Source organism: Anopheles funestus, chromosome 2RL, assembly GCF_943734845.2.
Source record: "Anopheles funestus chromosome 2RL, idAnoFuneDA-416_04, whole genome shotgun sequence".
NCBI classification, from domain to species: Eukaryota; Metazoa; Arthropoda; class Insecta; order Diptera; family Culicidae; genus Anopheles; species Anopheles funestus.
Window position 1 is genome coordinate 35,236,789 of NC_064598.1, and position 14,996 is coordinate 35,251,784.

At 41.3% G+C, this 14,996-nt stretch overlaps 1 protein-coding gene across 3 annotated transcripts in view; it reads right to left on the reverse strand.

Moving 5' to 3' along the window:
• Window positions 1–14,996, reverse strand: part of LOC125774700 (steroid hormone receptor ERR2) — a 34,630-nt gene that overhangs the window by 6,911 nt on the left and 12,723 nt on the right. For 2 of the 3 annotated variants that reach the window (XM_049444868.1, XM_049444869.1), the window contains exon 2: window positions 14,798–14,919. Coding sequence is in view for 1 of the 3 variants with exons in the window: in XM_049444867.1 (XP_049300824.1) it covers window positions 7,616–7,639 (24 nt within the window). In the remaining 2 variants the exon portion in view is untranslated. Of the gene's footprint in view, window positions 1–7,615; window positions 9,053–14,797; window positions 14,920–14,996 lie in introns of those variants that run through there. The other variant, XM_049444867.1, reaches the window with a different exon arrangement.

The following is a 14,996-nucleotide window of genomic DNA, read 5'->3' on the forward strand; positions in this document are numbered from 1 at the left end:
GCCATCACCGGTTTGCAGTTAATATGTCGATTCGCCTTTGGAACTGTCATTTCCGAGCAGCACGGATAATGGGACAGCCGGATAAACGGTACCCGGATAATCGGCGCTCCACTGTATATAGAGTGAAATTCATCATAATGAATATTCTTTCTAACCACTTCTAGGCAATCTGAACATGATCATTTGGCATTCTAAAATTCTTGTTCTCGAATTTGTGACTATAGTCAATAGTTTAGGATTGGAAATTGTGATCAGTAAAATCCCTTCACCCAGTAAAATGCTCCCTAGTGAATCACATGGAAGACTAATCCCATTTAGGGTTTTTTAGAGTAATTACGGTTAAGGAAAAAATGTTTCTGTAGCAGAATATTTGAAGTGAATTCGACACCGTCCTGGCGATGGAGTTCCTCAATTTAAGTTATTTAAAATAAGCACAAACATAATCGATCATTTGAGAGGATTTTTTTAGTATTTATTCTATAGGATTGATAAATGATTAATTCGGTGTAGGACAAATTTATCTTTTAAATTTTATGGAAAAGAATCTTCGGAAAAAACATGTTTTTCATACAATGACTAAAATATTATAAGAATTGATTTACTATTTACTCCATGCTCGTTTCGATTATTCATTGGAGCAAAATTTATAAGGTCACAAACATCCACTTATTCGCAGAGTGTGATGAGAACTGGAAGCACGAGAAAAGCACTAGACTTACTTTTACTTTCCATCATCATCTCATCACTTTCAGTCTCACTAATCTCCTTTCACCCTCTCGCTACAAATAATGGTGTTAGTAACAGTAGTAATAAGACGATCGAAAACGAAACCATTTCATTCATTCCTATTCTACAGTTGCCTGTTCACACACAGGCGCATCTTTGGAAGTGGGAGAGCACAAGATGGAGTGTTTTGCTCCGTGTACAACAGAGCAAGGGCAATACCTAAAACGACGCGGTCTAGGCACGGCACATAAAGCTTGATGACGACATGAGGGGGCTTAATGAGAAAACAAAAGTGAACGTGCACTAGAACCGAACAACGCCGTTTGCCGTAAAAGCGTAAAAGTCGGTCTGCTAGAAAAGCAATTAGCAAAAGCGAAATAGTTTGTGCTTTGAGGGTTTCTGCGTGAGCCCGTCTGTGTGAGTTCGCTTTTCGCTGCCGTTTTGCTGTTGCTTCTCTATTATTCTCACATTCGTTTCGGTTTCGTAACAATTTAACAACAGTTTGTTGGTGGTGTGGTGTGTTTTTTTTTGCTGTTGTAAACATTTAGTCTGCTCTTTAGTCTGTGCATCTCATGAATGCGCGAGTGGAATAATAATCATCAAAAAATAAAGAAGGAAAACTAAACATCAAAAAACGCGCCACAGTAACAAAGAGACCTTCCGCCATAGTTGAGCTTTTCCACAAACCATTTCCGCTTTTCCTTGTATTTGTCTGTGTGTGTTTTTTTTTCAGTCGCCTGTGTCTAAAGCTATTAACAACAGCAGGCCAGCCAGCCGCCATCAGCTTAGGTACGCTTGGTTGACGCACAAAATGGTTGTGATTCTCTCTCTCGCTCTCTCTCTCTCTCTCTCTCTCTCTCTCTCTCTCACTCTCTCTCTCTCTTTCTCACGTTTGTGCTTACTTTCGTCGGCATCTGCACATACATCGATTAGTCACAATAAAGGGGTGGTTTGTACTGTTTGGGTTGCGAAGAGGTGTGTATGCGAGGTGGTGTGAAGTAATAGTAAAAGCCTCTCTCATCTCGGTCAAGTTCAAGGCAATCTTACCGTAGCCATCACCACTACAGACGTGCCACTCCATTGTACGGAATGTTTGTACAATGCGTTTCTTTCTTCGTTTGCGGTGGAGTTTCCGAACGATTTAGTTTGGAGATTTGCTTTTCAAATTAAGTCATAAAAGTAATAAAAAAAAAAATTAAAAACTTTAAACAATTTGTTGTTTAGAATGAATATTTATACGATCAGACGTTAAGAAACATTTAACAGCTTAAAGCATCTTTAGTGAATGAGAAAAAAAACGAACAAATTGATGGTGAAAATTGAAAATTCAAAACAATTTATCAACTCCCATGCCAAAACGAAACCGGCAAAGACACTCAGCTTTTACATTATGTAAATGGTTCAACTTGCAACTTTTTGCCGTTTGCAAAAACTGATATGGAAGTAACGCACATTGCACATCCCAAAACACAGACTCCCTTCGTGATTGAACCGTGTCCACTTTGACCCGGTTCGGTGAAAGATCACAGCCATGAGCCGCGTCCGCGTCTACGAACGGAAACCGGATTGCTCCAGATAGAGTACTTTGTGTACGGCTCCTTTACCTTTTTGTTACCGCATGCAAACGGTTTTGATGTAATTTTTCCTACAATCACCAATGCTGATATGGCATTATTCCAGCACAGTGAGTAACTACTCCATACGGCAATAACGCGCCACTCTGGAACTCACGCCGCATCGGGTGTTGCAGGGCAGTTCGCCGTTTTGCATCCTTACCCGTAACGCTTTCACACCCCACAAGCAAGTCACTCCAGCTTCACATGATGGTGATAATAGTTGGGTGGGTACTATCAGCACTTGAATACAATTCAGCCGATCCGCATGAAGATGATCGACGAAACAAACAGAAAAAAACACACACACACAGAATCGCCTTTCTTTTCGCAGCCACAGAGCATCAAAGGAGATAGGACATGGGAGGAAAACGAACCAATTCGTAAACAAATCATACCGGCTTTCGCAGACCAAACTTTGTACGCACGCACAAACCTCATGCAAAACCGCGAACGATCGGACCACCGTGCGGTTGCAACGCATAATCTTGTCGTCATCTTCGGTTCGGTTGCAGGCTGCAACTTATCTGGCAGTGGATGCTACTGTTAGTAAATGATGGAACATACGCTTCATTTCTTGCCTTACTGAAGCAACAGTTCTAGGGAATGCATTATGCAACAACGACGTATTGCAGCGGAAACATGGGCGTTAATGGCTTTGTAGCATATTTGCAAAACAATGTTTGATGGGGAAATTTATAATACATAACGCTCCATTGGAAGGTGTTTAAATATTCTGAGTAATGTTGTATTCCGGACATCTTATCTGTAAAGGAACTTTTTTTTATATTGTATAAATAATAAATATGCTTCCTTTGCAGTTATTGCTTATTTTTCTCCATTTCATCTTTGTGTCGATGATCACGTTAAGGAATAATAGACACAAGTCTCTCAAAAATATATATATAATAAAGATATTGACAACGAAACTCATATCTTATTATCTCAATAATTCTCCACAAACCATTTTTTTGTGTTTCGATTATATCATTTGGCTGCTGAACAAAAACCCTCGTATACAAAAAAAGAATACACGCTTCTATCGATACAACTAAATTGTATAACACTCAGAAGGATACAAAAGAGCAACACAAGAACAGTGTTTCAATTTTCTACCCATTACTGATCAAACCCAAAAGTCGGTAGCCCACTCCCATTCACACCCAAGCCAGTGACAGCCTGTAAAATCCGTACACTTCATCTTGCCCCTTGCGTTTCCCAGCTCCAGTTGAAGGTCGTAAACGTTTGCCCCATCAGGCACAAACTCCACTAAACTGACAGTTGAGTGGTGGCAAGATTTATCGTTCCTCGAATCGATCGAAAAGTGCATCAGGCACACGGGAACAGGTGTGCAAAAACCTCGGTACAATAAGCCCGGTCCTCGTGGCTCGTTCAGTTTAATAGCCTCGTTAAACTCTGCTCAGTTGTGACAGGAAATGGTCAGATCAAATCACCAAATGGCAGGATCAATGACGAGTGATCTTTCCTTCTTTTTTTTCTTCCGAGCGTTGCGTTCACTAATTCGTCTGCGGAAACTTTTTGTCATTCGCGAGAATGTACAGCTAAAATGAATAAAATAAAAATCTTTTCTCTCCCCCTAGGTATGCTATCGGTTGCCATAAATCTTACCAACACATGCTAGGAGAGCTGCAACGAAAATGGCACCAGGGGCTTTGGACGCAAATCACAAAACGTGGTGATAATTAAATTAAAAATGCATAAAACCTATCGCCTCAACAAATCTTGCCCAGGTGGCACTGCAGGAGGAACCAAAGAAGGGAAGAACCGTAAATTAAAGGAAAGGAAGAGTACGAAATCGTTCTCTTAATGGAAGTAGTGACGCGAGCTGAAGATACATGCGCATGTAGTTGCGAAATGATGTGTCTCCTCCTGTCAGTTATTCGGCAGAGGAAACGATGAATTTTGGTCAGAATAACATACGCGTGCGGTGGAAGAACCGAACCGGAGGAAAACCCCATACGGGAAGCCTCGTAAAAACGTTTTGTCTCCGTCGCGCGTCTTTTCGTACTAAAAGCATGTTGATGTGCTGTGGGGTTAAGCGCAACGAACGATAAGTTTCATTAAATGGTTAATGTGCCAGTAAAAATTAAATCTCTTAAATTAACAATATAATTCATACAAATTTTACCGTCACTTATACCACAAACGATCATAATTGAGAAGATTTTAAGCGATTCTTACGAACGCCAAACACTTATCAATCCACGAAGGCAACATTCGACGCACATATGCCGTAACGATCGTTTTGTATAGCGTGAAAAAAACATACATTCACGCTCACAAATTGCTTAAAATCAACAACAAAAAACACTCTCGAACACATTTTACATACAAACCTCATCATCGTTTGTTGGGTCGTATTCTTCCGTTCCTGGGGGTTCCTACGTACATTTACTAGTGATGTCGATTAGTTTTAGTCATTTTAGTCATTCCAAGGTATTACCCAGAAAACCGTCTATCGTATCACTCCTTCATTTCGTTCTGTGCGTATTGTGAAGCTAAATTATAAGAACCTCGCACTCATGTTTTTTTTTGCTGTGTTCCTCTTTCACATTCTTGATTTCTTTTTTGATTCTTTAATGCTCAAAACCGTATCCGTCAATCCATAAAATTATATAAATGATGTACGATTTACTATATTTTCCACTCGGATTCATTGCTTCTTCTTAGAATGTTTCGTAATTCGAGTTGGCGCATTTTTTTCGACGGTAGAAATGAGGAACAATTTTTGAGCATATTTAATTCTAACGAATATTTGTATTGGGGAAGTAGTTTTACGCATCTAAGCATGCCATCTATTTAAGCAAATATTCGTAAAAAATAATATTGGGGAAAAAGAATTAAAATTTCCAAGTGTGAAATATGCAGCGTTTGCATAATTTGTTACCATCTTAAAAGTTGCCTCAGAATACGCCTCTCATAGAAATCTTCGTCTTTATTGGTAAAAAAATCTAGTTATTGACTTCTCATAATCTTCTCTTTCTAATTTCTAATTTCTTATCATTCAGAAAATTTTTAAATACATGAAAAAAGTAATGATCGCGTGTAGTAAGTAATAGTAAGTAAAGTAAAGTAATAATAATTGTGGAAAATTCAGAAAAAAACCTATTTGAAAGCTAGAAGATAACTGTGAAGAACTCTAATTGGAAAAAAACTATTTTCACACTAACTTGGGAAAATCTTTTAAAACACTTTGGGAAAACATCTGGAAGAATACCACAAAATATGAGAAAAAATACAAGACATTTTCAGTAAAACTGTGAGGAAAATTAATTTGAAAATCAGTATGGTACACTGTTGAAAAATTCAGCATTAATCCGGAATCTGGAAATTGGAGTCGATACCGCATTCAACTCCGGCTTTGACTTCAGAGAAATGTGGATGTTAGCCCCAGAATTGACTCCGAATTTGACTCCAGAGTAATTCGTAGTCGAATATGGTTTCCCAACTACGGAGTCCGAGTTGATTCATAATTTCATTCCGGAGTTCTCATCGATAGTCGTTAGGTTCGAATGTATTTAATCTTGTGGATGTACTAAATCTTCCCAACTAAACCAAGAGTTACTGTTTTCAGTAAATCTCTATGCTCTAATGAGTCTAATGCTTACCAGTAATGATTTCAATTTAGTCTTTGAAAGTATGAAAGCAGCTCATAATAAACGATTACTGTTTAGTTCCACCAACTACACAGTGAAGCTTTCCTAATCTTTAATCCTAGTTTGACCAGCGTTTGAGTTGTTTTACTATGCTTTAAACACGATCGTTTACGCACAATATTGTCACACATGATCTATTTTTCATCCCTAGTCACCATTACACAAAGGTTTGACACGAAATTGAAAAAATCGAAAAATAAACTTCCTCTTCTCATCGAATGAATGATATAAATTCATCACGTCCTACAACAAGATAAAATCAGACATCTGCGTTTGAATAAGGCAACTAACCATAAAGCTCATAAACCACATGTCAATTGAGAAAAGAAGAGAGAAAAAACCTATCCATCATACCAATCATTTAACTCATTAAACGAAACAACCGTCAATAAGTTTTAAAAAGGCCCAGGAATTTCATTACAAATCATCACAAATCAATCACCAACACCTATTGAACAAAAAACGGCGAGCGTTTTTACCTCGTTTGAACACATGATTGACATTTAACGCATCCCAACAGTGCCTCATTTCTCCCCTAATCAAACAGTGTTGTGATTGGCAAACAAAACGAGAAATATCCTGTATTTTTTTTTTTATTCGTTTAAGAATGTTCAATACAAACAAAAAAATAGTTGAAATGGAAATCTACCATCCTTTTTCCATGTTCCGATCATAACTCTATCTCCGAGGCCCGAGAATCACTCTATCTCATTCGGCGAGAAATGCTTCCATACGGCACTTATATGCTTGCCCAGGCCTACAAACCCTCACAGCACACATCACACCATCAATCATCTCCAGTTTTTCTCACCATATCGAACCAACGTTCGCGCACAAGAACATGCAACGCACCACCGGCCTTCAAAAAATGGTAGCTCCGGCGGCGGTGGTGGCTTTAGAGTGTAGCTAATTTACAACAGGCGTGACACGATGAAAAATCAACCAGCAAGAGCAAAAAATAACACCTACCCCCGGCCCTAGAACGGCAACAAAATAGCGTTAGTTCGCTACACACATTAAAAGCAAGCAAGCAAATAAAAAAAGAAGGCAACTCTCGAGAACCGAGCTCATAAACATCGAACCGAAAACATCGATCGATGGTAAAAGGGCCGAACGAAACAACTTGTGTACTGTTTTTTTTTTGGTGGGAAGGAAGGTTGGTAAAATCGGGTGCTCGGAAGGTGGGAGAGCCTAGAATGAGTGTTAGAACGTACGAGAATGTAACCCGAGTATGGGACGAAGTACGGGAGTACGCAGTACGGGACGCGGATCCGCGAAAAAAGGAGGTGGTGGTGAAGCTGACATAATAATAATAGTGTGTGGTGTAGAAGTACCAACCAGCACCATCAACAACACAAACTAATCCATCCCATCACACACCCACCGGGATAAAATGTAAACCGGAGACCCTCCACCATCGTTATTAATTGTGCAATATCGGTGTGTGAAGTTGTTGTCTTGTTATATCATCCACTCCCCCCGGGGGGTGCATCCGAGATCGATTGCACTGCACAAAAAACACACACCAAAAAAAAAAACCCCGACCCGGAAGCAGTAGATGCTTAAGGGTTGGTTTTATTTTCACCGTACCAAACTTACCACTTCCTGCATCCAGGTATCCATCGTGCCGGTTTCGTCCAGTGTGGCTGAGAGCAGATGGTGTTAAGGGTGCGTTTGAGGTGCCAACAAACCAGTTTGAGATGCTTTTCTTTTCACGATTTTAATTTTCACCCAAAACGGTTCATGTAGAGAAGGATTGTCTATTGTACAAGAATTTTTGGTTGGTTTATTCGCCTCCCAAAAAACACACAACACCACATTAAAGAAGGCACCGCGTCACTGGGTGTGAAATCACAAGCCACCGACGATCGTTGTGCGATGATCAAGATGCGTAAAATGCACGCAACAACGGTAATGCATGTGACACATCAATACATCGATAAGGTGACATCGAAATGTGACAGACTTTAAGGCACACACGCTGCGTTTAACGTATTTTCGTTCGTAACTGGTACTGGGAAGGTGGGGAAACAGGAACCAATATTTTCACCAATTACAATGCACCGGTGAACCGTTTTTCGTGAAGATTTGTTTCTCCATAAAATTCACACGCACATCACACACACGGCCGTAATAAAACACAACCACATCAACGATCGATCGACAACCGGATCGACGCACAAAAGCACGCTAAATAATCGTTCAATTTGGTGTTTATTGCACTGACAGGTAATGCAGATATAAAAGAGCAAATTTTCTTGTAATATAACAAACAAACAAAAAAACACCAAATTATGCACACAATTTTGTTCTTCTTTTCGTAATAAAAACACTAAACATAATGTTTGGCGGCTCGCCGCGGCATCCAGTGCGTGTGTATGTATGTTCACGAACGCTTTTTTTTGGTTGCTTCAAAATTGGCCGTCCGTTTGCCCGTTTCCGTCCGAACCGAGCGACATCAAGTCTCGTACTGAGCGCGGTACGGTTCGCGAATTTTGTTTTTCATATATAATTCCTTCAAGCATGTATTTTCTCCCTTCAAACAAATACGTCGCCATCCTGTGGGTCCCGCACACACACACCCCTCATGCTTCCGAGGCGCCCGCTACAGGCTGCACTGCACGATCACTTATCGGTTTGCTTTAATGCGTGGCTCTTTGCACACACAGCAGTGTGCATGTGTGCGTGTACGCTCGCGAGGGGTGGGTTTTGTTTTTATTTCATCGCGAATCTGCGCCACAGAACGACTTCCACAATCCTACATGTGTGTATGTATATAAACAGTGTGTTATACGCTCGGTACACTATAATTTCGTTCCTTGTTTGTATATGCGTCTCCTTCGCAATACGCACGCAATACATGCAGCAAAACACCTTTCCTCTGTTTGGTTATTTTGCGTGTTTCTGTGTCGTCGAGCCTCCCGCTTCGCGCTTGTCAAGACGTTGATGATGACGAACGGCCAAGATAATGATGCTGATGATGATGATGATTGTGACCGGCAAATCAACCCCCCAAAAACTCCATTAATATACACAAACCCACACACACACACACACACCTAAGAAGTGATGATCGCTGTGCGGTGTGGGAGGTGGTCTCCCCGCCGTTCTGACATTCGCGGTTTAGTGGTTGTGTATCAAACACCGCGAACCTGCTTCATCGCTGTGTGCGTTGCGCAAGTAACGATCTCACAGCTGTTGCGGACGCATACGCAGTGGGTGGCGGTGGCGCGGTTAGTGTCTCACTTGCACGTAATGGACCAAACCAGTAACACACATACACGAACCGTGACAACATGCAACCAAGCGCAACTAATCGACCGGTCCAAAAACTTGGGGAATTCGGCGTGCTGGCGAGGAAAACTTCCCCAAAAAAAAACCCCCATTCCAACCGGCTTTACTCGCAACATCCGCTACCACGCAGCCGATGGAAAGTGAATGGCGTGTATGTGTGTGACGGCCGTGCGAATAAGAAGGAAAGAACGCCAACCCCACCAAAGGCCTTAACGAGAGGGGGTGGGGGTGCCTCATGTTTTCTTTTGTTCACTTTTTCGTTTCGTTGCCTTGTATTCGGTTCTTCTTCCGTCCGATCAAGTTTGGCATTTTGGACATTTTTTCGGGATGGGGAGAAGGTGCTAAGGTATGTTTTTTTTTTTTTGGATTTTGCTTGTGTACCTCCTTTGCCTGACTATCCCGCAGCACTCGACGCGGAACAAAAGCGAAAAAGAAGCACACACATCTTCGCCACAACCGTATGTACGATCGTCTGATACGCACGCAATATGCAACTTAACTCCCGCGTTGGTGTTGGTGTGCTTTACTACATAGAACCGGCACCGAAAATACCAAAGCTAACGAATGGCGTTGGTGTAGATGAAAGCAAATGTTGCAAGAAATGGGAAGTGGTAAGATAAGGAAAAAACAAAACAAAAAAAGAGGAAGCAGAGAGAAAGAACTTCCACTAACTCATCAATCTCAGCTGGCGCCGTACGGCGACATGCAATCCGGTACATTGGAAGAACGAAAGTTGAATCGATTCGTTTTCATGACCGAAAACTGGACGTGGAATAGGGATTTTGGAAAATGTTATGTCTGGGTACGCAAAACGGAAACACTTTCGCTGGAAAGGTGGAAATGGTTTAGGTTTACGTTTGGATTTCTACCCCTCCATATCAAGAACAAGGAACAAGGAGCATGTTTTGTTCAAACGAAGAATCGGATAACCTTCCCATCGGTACAAAAAGGGGAAATAAATCGATAAACTTACTCGAGGTAATAAAACAGAGACTAAAGCAAGGAGAAAGAAGAGTTCGAGTTTCGAGCTTTCGTGCACCAAGCTACCACTGATGGAGGCGCCTAGTATTAATACTTAGTAAATATCGCATTAACGTACGGAAAGTAATGTTTTCCTTTTTTTAATTTTGAAATAATAAATCAAAGTTATATTTTCTTTAAAATACAAAAAGTAGAACTTGTGTTGCAAAAATTGAAGCGATGTTTAATGTTGAATAATAATTATAAATCAATAATAAAACAAAAATCCTAAAGCGGGCGCCTGGTGATTTATAACAATCGAAGAAATTTATCAAATTATAACAATATTTTGTTCTGTTTACATATTTCTTAGATTAACACACTATATACATATGCCAAAACAAATTTTAAATATAAATTTTAATAAATAATTTTTCTAAATAAGAATAAATTTTCCTAAAATCAATACAAATTAGATCAAATCTATTCGAATACTTTTAAACAACGAAGCAATAGATACACATCTAGATGACCTCAAATCACCAAAATCAGATAATGTAAACCATTCTGTCACCTTCCATTCCTGGCAAGAATTGCAAAGCCATCTACATCCATCGATTTCCAAGTTCAAACACAGCTGATATGTACTCACTGCCTTTGTCCCATCTGCACCGAGTTTGCCCTTACACGGAGCTACATTCAATGCCAACCCATCTACCACCCATTCCGCTTGGGTTTTACATATGCCAATTCGCCATTCTGTTAGCTTTTCATAAAATGTTTCTTCCTACCAGCTGTCCTACAATGGCAGGACTTTTGCTCGCTTCAAACCTCAGCACTAACTCTTTGCCCTTCGCCAACGATCGATCTTGACCGTGAGTGGAACGCGAAACAGCCGCAACACCGCAAGCGCGATCGAAATTGATGCAGCCGTGGCCAGCTGATAGAAACTTCCAAAAAAAATGCTAAACCAAATGCCGAAATTGATTTACATGTTCGACACACACTGCTGTCTTCTGTCTGGTCCGGGTTGTACACCAAACCAAGGCAGCATAAATTTCAGTGCCGAAATGTGTAATCTGGCAGCCAATTATTCATTTGCACCTTCGGTTTTTTTGTTCGAATTTCCACCATACCCGGTGTGTTAGAGTTTCATCACGTTCTTCAATGCTTAATCACCGGCCCCACTGTGTGTGTGTACTACTGGAGCATGCAGGCTATCGAAACTCCTTCAAACTATTGGGGCTATCAGTGTGCGCCTTTATCTACTAGATTCGCACCGTTGATGTTGAATAAATAACAACATGTAAACTACCGCGTGCACAAGTTCTACGCAGTTTAAAACCTCTTAAAAACCTTCATTTTTATGTCATCATTATTGGTCAAAGGCGCGGAGGCGAAGAAAATGGGCCCCTTCCCATGCTGCAACTTGTGCAAGGTAAACTTGCGTGCACTTGTATGTTCGCAGCTCGTACCAACAAGATCGGACTGATAACGGCCTACACACGATATTGTTTATGCAAAAAATCAAATAAAAAACCCCCCCACCACAGCGACAATAACATCCTTCCACCCACCCCAAAACCACCCCTGTGCCCCATTGCCTGAGGGTGAGTAAAACCCGTGTGTATGTTCTCTTATCAGCGCGTATCAGCACAACTAATCAATGGCTAATGGAAAGAGGACCGGCGAATGATGGAAAGGTGGAGGTGAACTCCACAAGACAACGACTAGATAGTGTAATCGAACGTGCAACGTAGCCCTCGTGGCCTTTGCTGGTAGGGGAGATCGGCCCCACCCGCTGGTCGCTACATGAAAGGGGTGAAGCGCCACCGCTCCTATCAAGGAATAGTTGCCCTTTACCGGTTTCTGCCGGTGCAACAGCCAACCGGAAGAAACGCGGACGGCACCAAGGGGTAGCTTTTCAATTCTCGCTCTAAAGCAAACCATTTTTCTTCTGTCCAGCGTTTAAGCCTAGCGGACAGCCCATCTTCGGTGGATCTTCGCGAACGAAGGCATCGGGTACCATGATCACTTATCTCAAGGAATATGGATGACGAACGGTGAGAAGCCCACACACACGCACACACACAATATTCTGGACGTTCGACTATGGAATGAGGAAGGCGACACACAAGCGCTGAAATTACTTCCTTCTCCGGTGCATGCGTAACGAGACGTGGTTTCGGCGAATGTTTCACTGATCGTTCGAGATGCAGAGAGGAAACGCGAGAAAATATATCTCACGCGAATGAAATACGCATTGTAATGCGTTTACTTTTTACAATATTTAACTTTGTCGGACTTTATATTTAGAGTTTTTGCTTTGAAGAATTGTTTATTGTTTTTATTTTTTTTGCGATTTTTTCTGTAAATTGTTGATAAGACAGCGTAGATTACTCACGCACACGTTCACACAAAACGTATGCTTTTTGTTCTCGCTGTCACAGCATCTCGATATGATCGAGGATCGAGGATGCGTTTATGACAGCGGGTGCAGTACTCAACGATGATAAAGAATGCAAGATACACTAAATATATTCTAAAGTAGCCTACGATTGCACGCTTACCAAAGACTACACACATCACGTTTCCCAAAACGTGACGATCCCCTGAACGCACGATGGACGCACCAACGCCAAGATTGTACCGAATCGACACAAATAACGATCGGTACACGCTAACGTTTCGCACTGCGGCTCCAAACGTCGATTGACGCATGAGGTTATCACCATCCGATCGGGTCGATCTCTGCTGATCCTGATCCTCGAGAGAACGACAACATCTGGGCAAAAAGATCTGGTAAGCCGGTGTACGACGTTTTGATTCCAACGACAACCGGCAAACGTCGCAGTAGCCGACCGTGTCAAAATGGCTGAATGATGAACGTCATCCGTCAAATCGATCGATCGGGGGTGTGGGGAACGCTTGCACCAATAATAATAAACACTATTCCCCGCGTCACGTTTCTGTGTTTTTGTTGCTATTTTAAGGGCTCAACCTGCAAAACACGCTTATCAAAACCAAAAGCGCAACAACCCGCATGGGCTATATGGTCAATGCCATTTGGAGAACGTGTAGGTATGATTGTAGAAGAGTTGTTGAAGATTTTAATGTCAGAAATTGAAACACATTGTACGATTTACTATTTTCCCTCACATTTTGTTGCATGCTTCTAAATAAAATAGCTACGTTCAGCATTGCGTTACGCCTTTTTAACACCACATTAGCTGCAAAAAATCAGAAGCCGCACAATTTCCAAATGCCATCCACCGAGAAATGCGGTGGTTTCACTGTCAAGTTCATGGTCACGTCTAAGCTGGCGGGCAAGTAAATTCGTGAAAGTGAAAATTTGCTACCATTCCGAGACAACGGCGACTCGGCGACTCCGCTAAAGGTATGTCTTCTAATTTTAGCACATCCATTAATCCTCCGAAACGGGCCAACCGCCGACGGAATAAAAGTCATCCGTAGCGCGACTCAAACGAAACGCAAGTAGAATGCAAAGAGAAGCAGAAGTAACGCAACGATCGCGCATTGTGCCTTCCAGACTAAATCCACACCTAAACGGCAACCATCTCTTCTTCGTACGATCGGGCGCTTTTTCTCTTACTGTTTTATTGTCTAGACCAACCGAAACATTGTCAATAGCCAAAGATCCAGCGTGTCTACACATTCGTCTGCCAAACCTCCCAACAAACGGCTCTAGGCACTGCTAGAATCTTTATTGTCCAAGCTCCAAACGCCTGAAAAAAAGGGAACTTCGCACAACACACCCCGCGGGACTTCCAGTGATTGCAGTGTCGAATTCTTGAAAACAGTGATCATTTACTCGCGCTATGGTTTCTTCTATTTCTAGCCGCCCAAAAATGTGGAGGTATGTGTGTTTGTGTGAGTTTGCGTATGGGTGGTTTTTTAACCCTCCCCAAAAAGAAAGAAAGAAGAAAAAACCCCTCGATCGAAAACTTATCCTCTCTGCCGCCTACTGTAATGATGGCGCAGATTTGAAATTTTAATTGCCCAATTCTTGCCAGACCGGAGATTCTTGTCGGCAAAAGTATTCAACTACCAACCCCCTTTTCCCTCCTCACTCAAAAAAAGCATGTTGGCAATGTCTAGCGAATTTACCTACATTTTTTCTCTCTTTGGCCTTCCGTTCTGGTTACCCCCTTCGTCGATCAATTTCACTTCTTATTTGGTTATGTTTTCCTTTTCCTTTAACCTATCGGTTGCGTGCTTTGGAGTTTTGTTTTTCATTCTCCTCCTTTTTTGTATGTTTCTTTTCTCGTTTCAGTCAGGGAAATTGAAACTTCTTCATTACCGGTTCGTCTTGTATGTCTGATATTTAACAGATCCAGCATACGGAGCGAACGCATATATTTTAGGATTGCTGATTAACCATTTAGTCAAGTATGTCCCTCAAGCAAAACAAAAAATATAACAAGGAAAGAAAATTCCAACAAAGTTGTTTGACATAATTCGAACAAGTTTCTATCAACATAAGCTTTATAAAGTTTATTTACAAACCTTTTTCTTCAGATAGTCCTGTTGGAAGTATCAAAGAAATAAAATATGCTTCACTCCGCCTCCGATCAGTCCATTGTTTTCTCCTTGCGGTGCAGAAACCAATCCTCCGGAAGAAGTTTTATCTGGAAAGAATGAGAAAATTGATAACAAATCAAACGTGAGAAAAAAATCCAATTACTTCCTCATTTCGGTTCGAGAT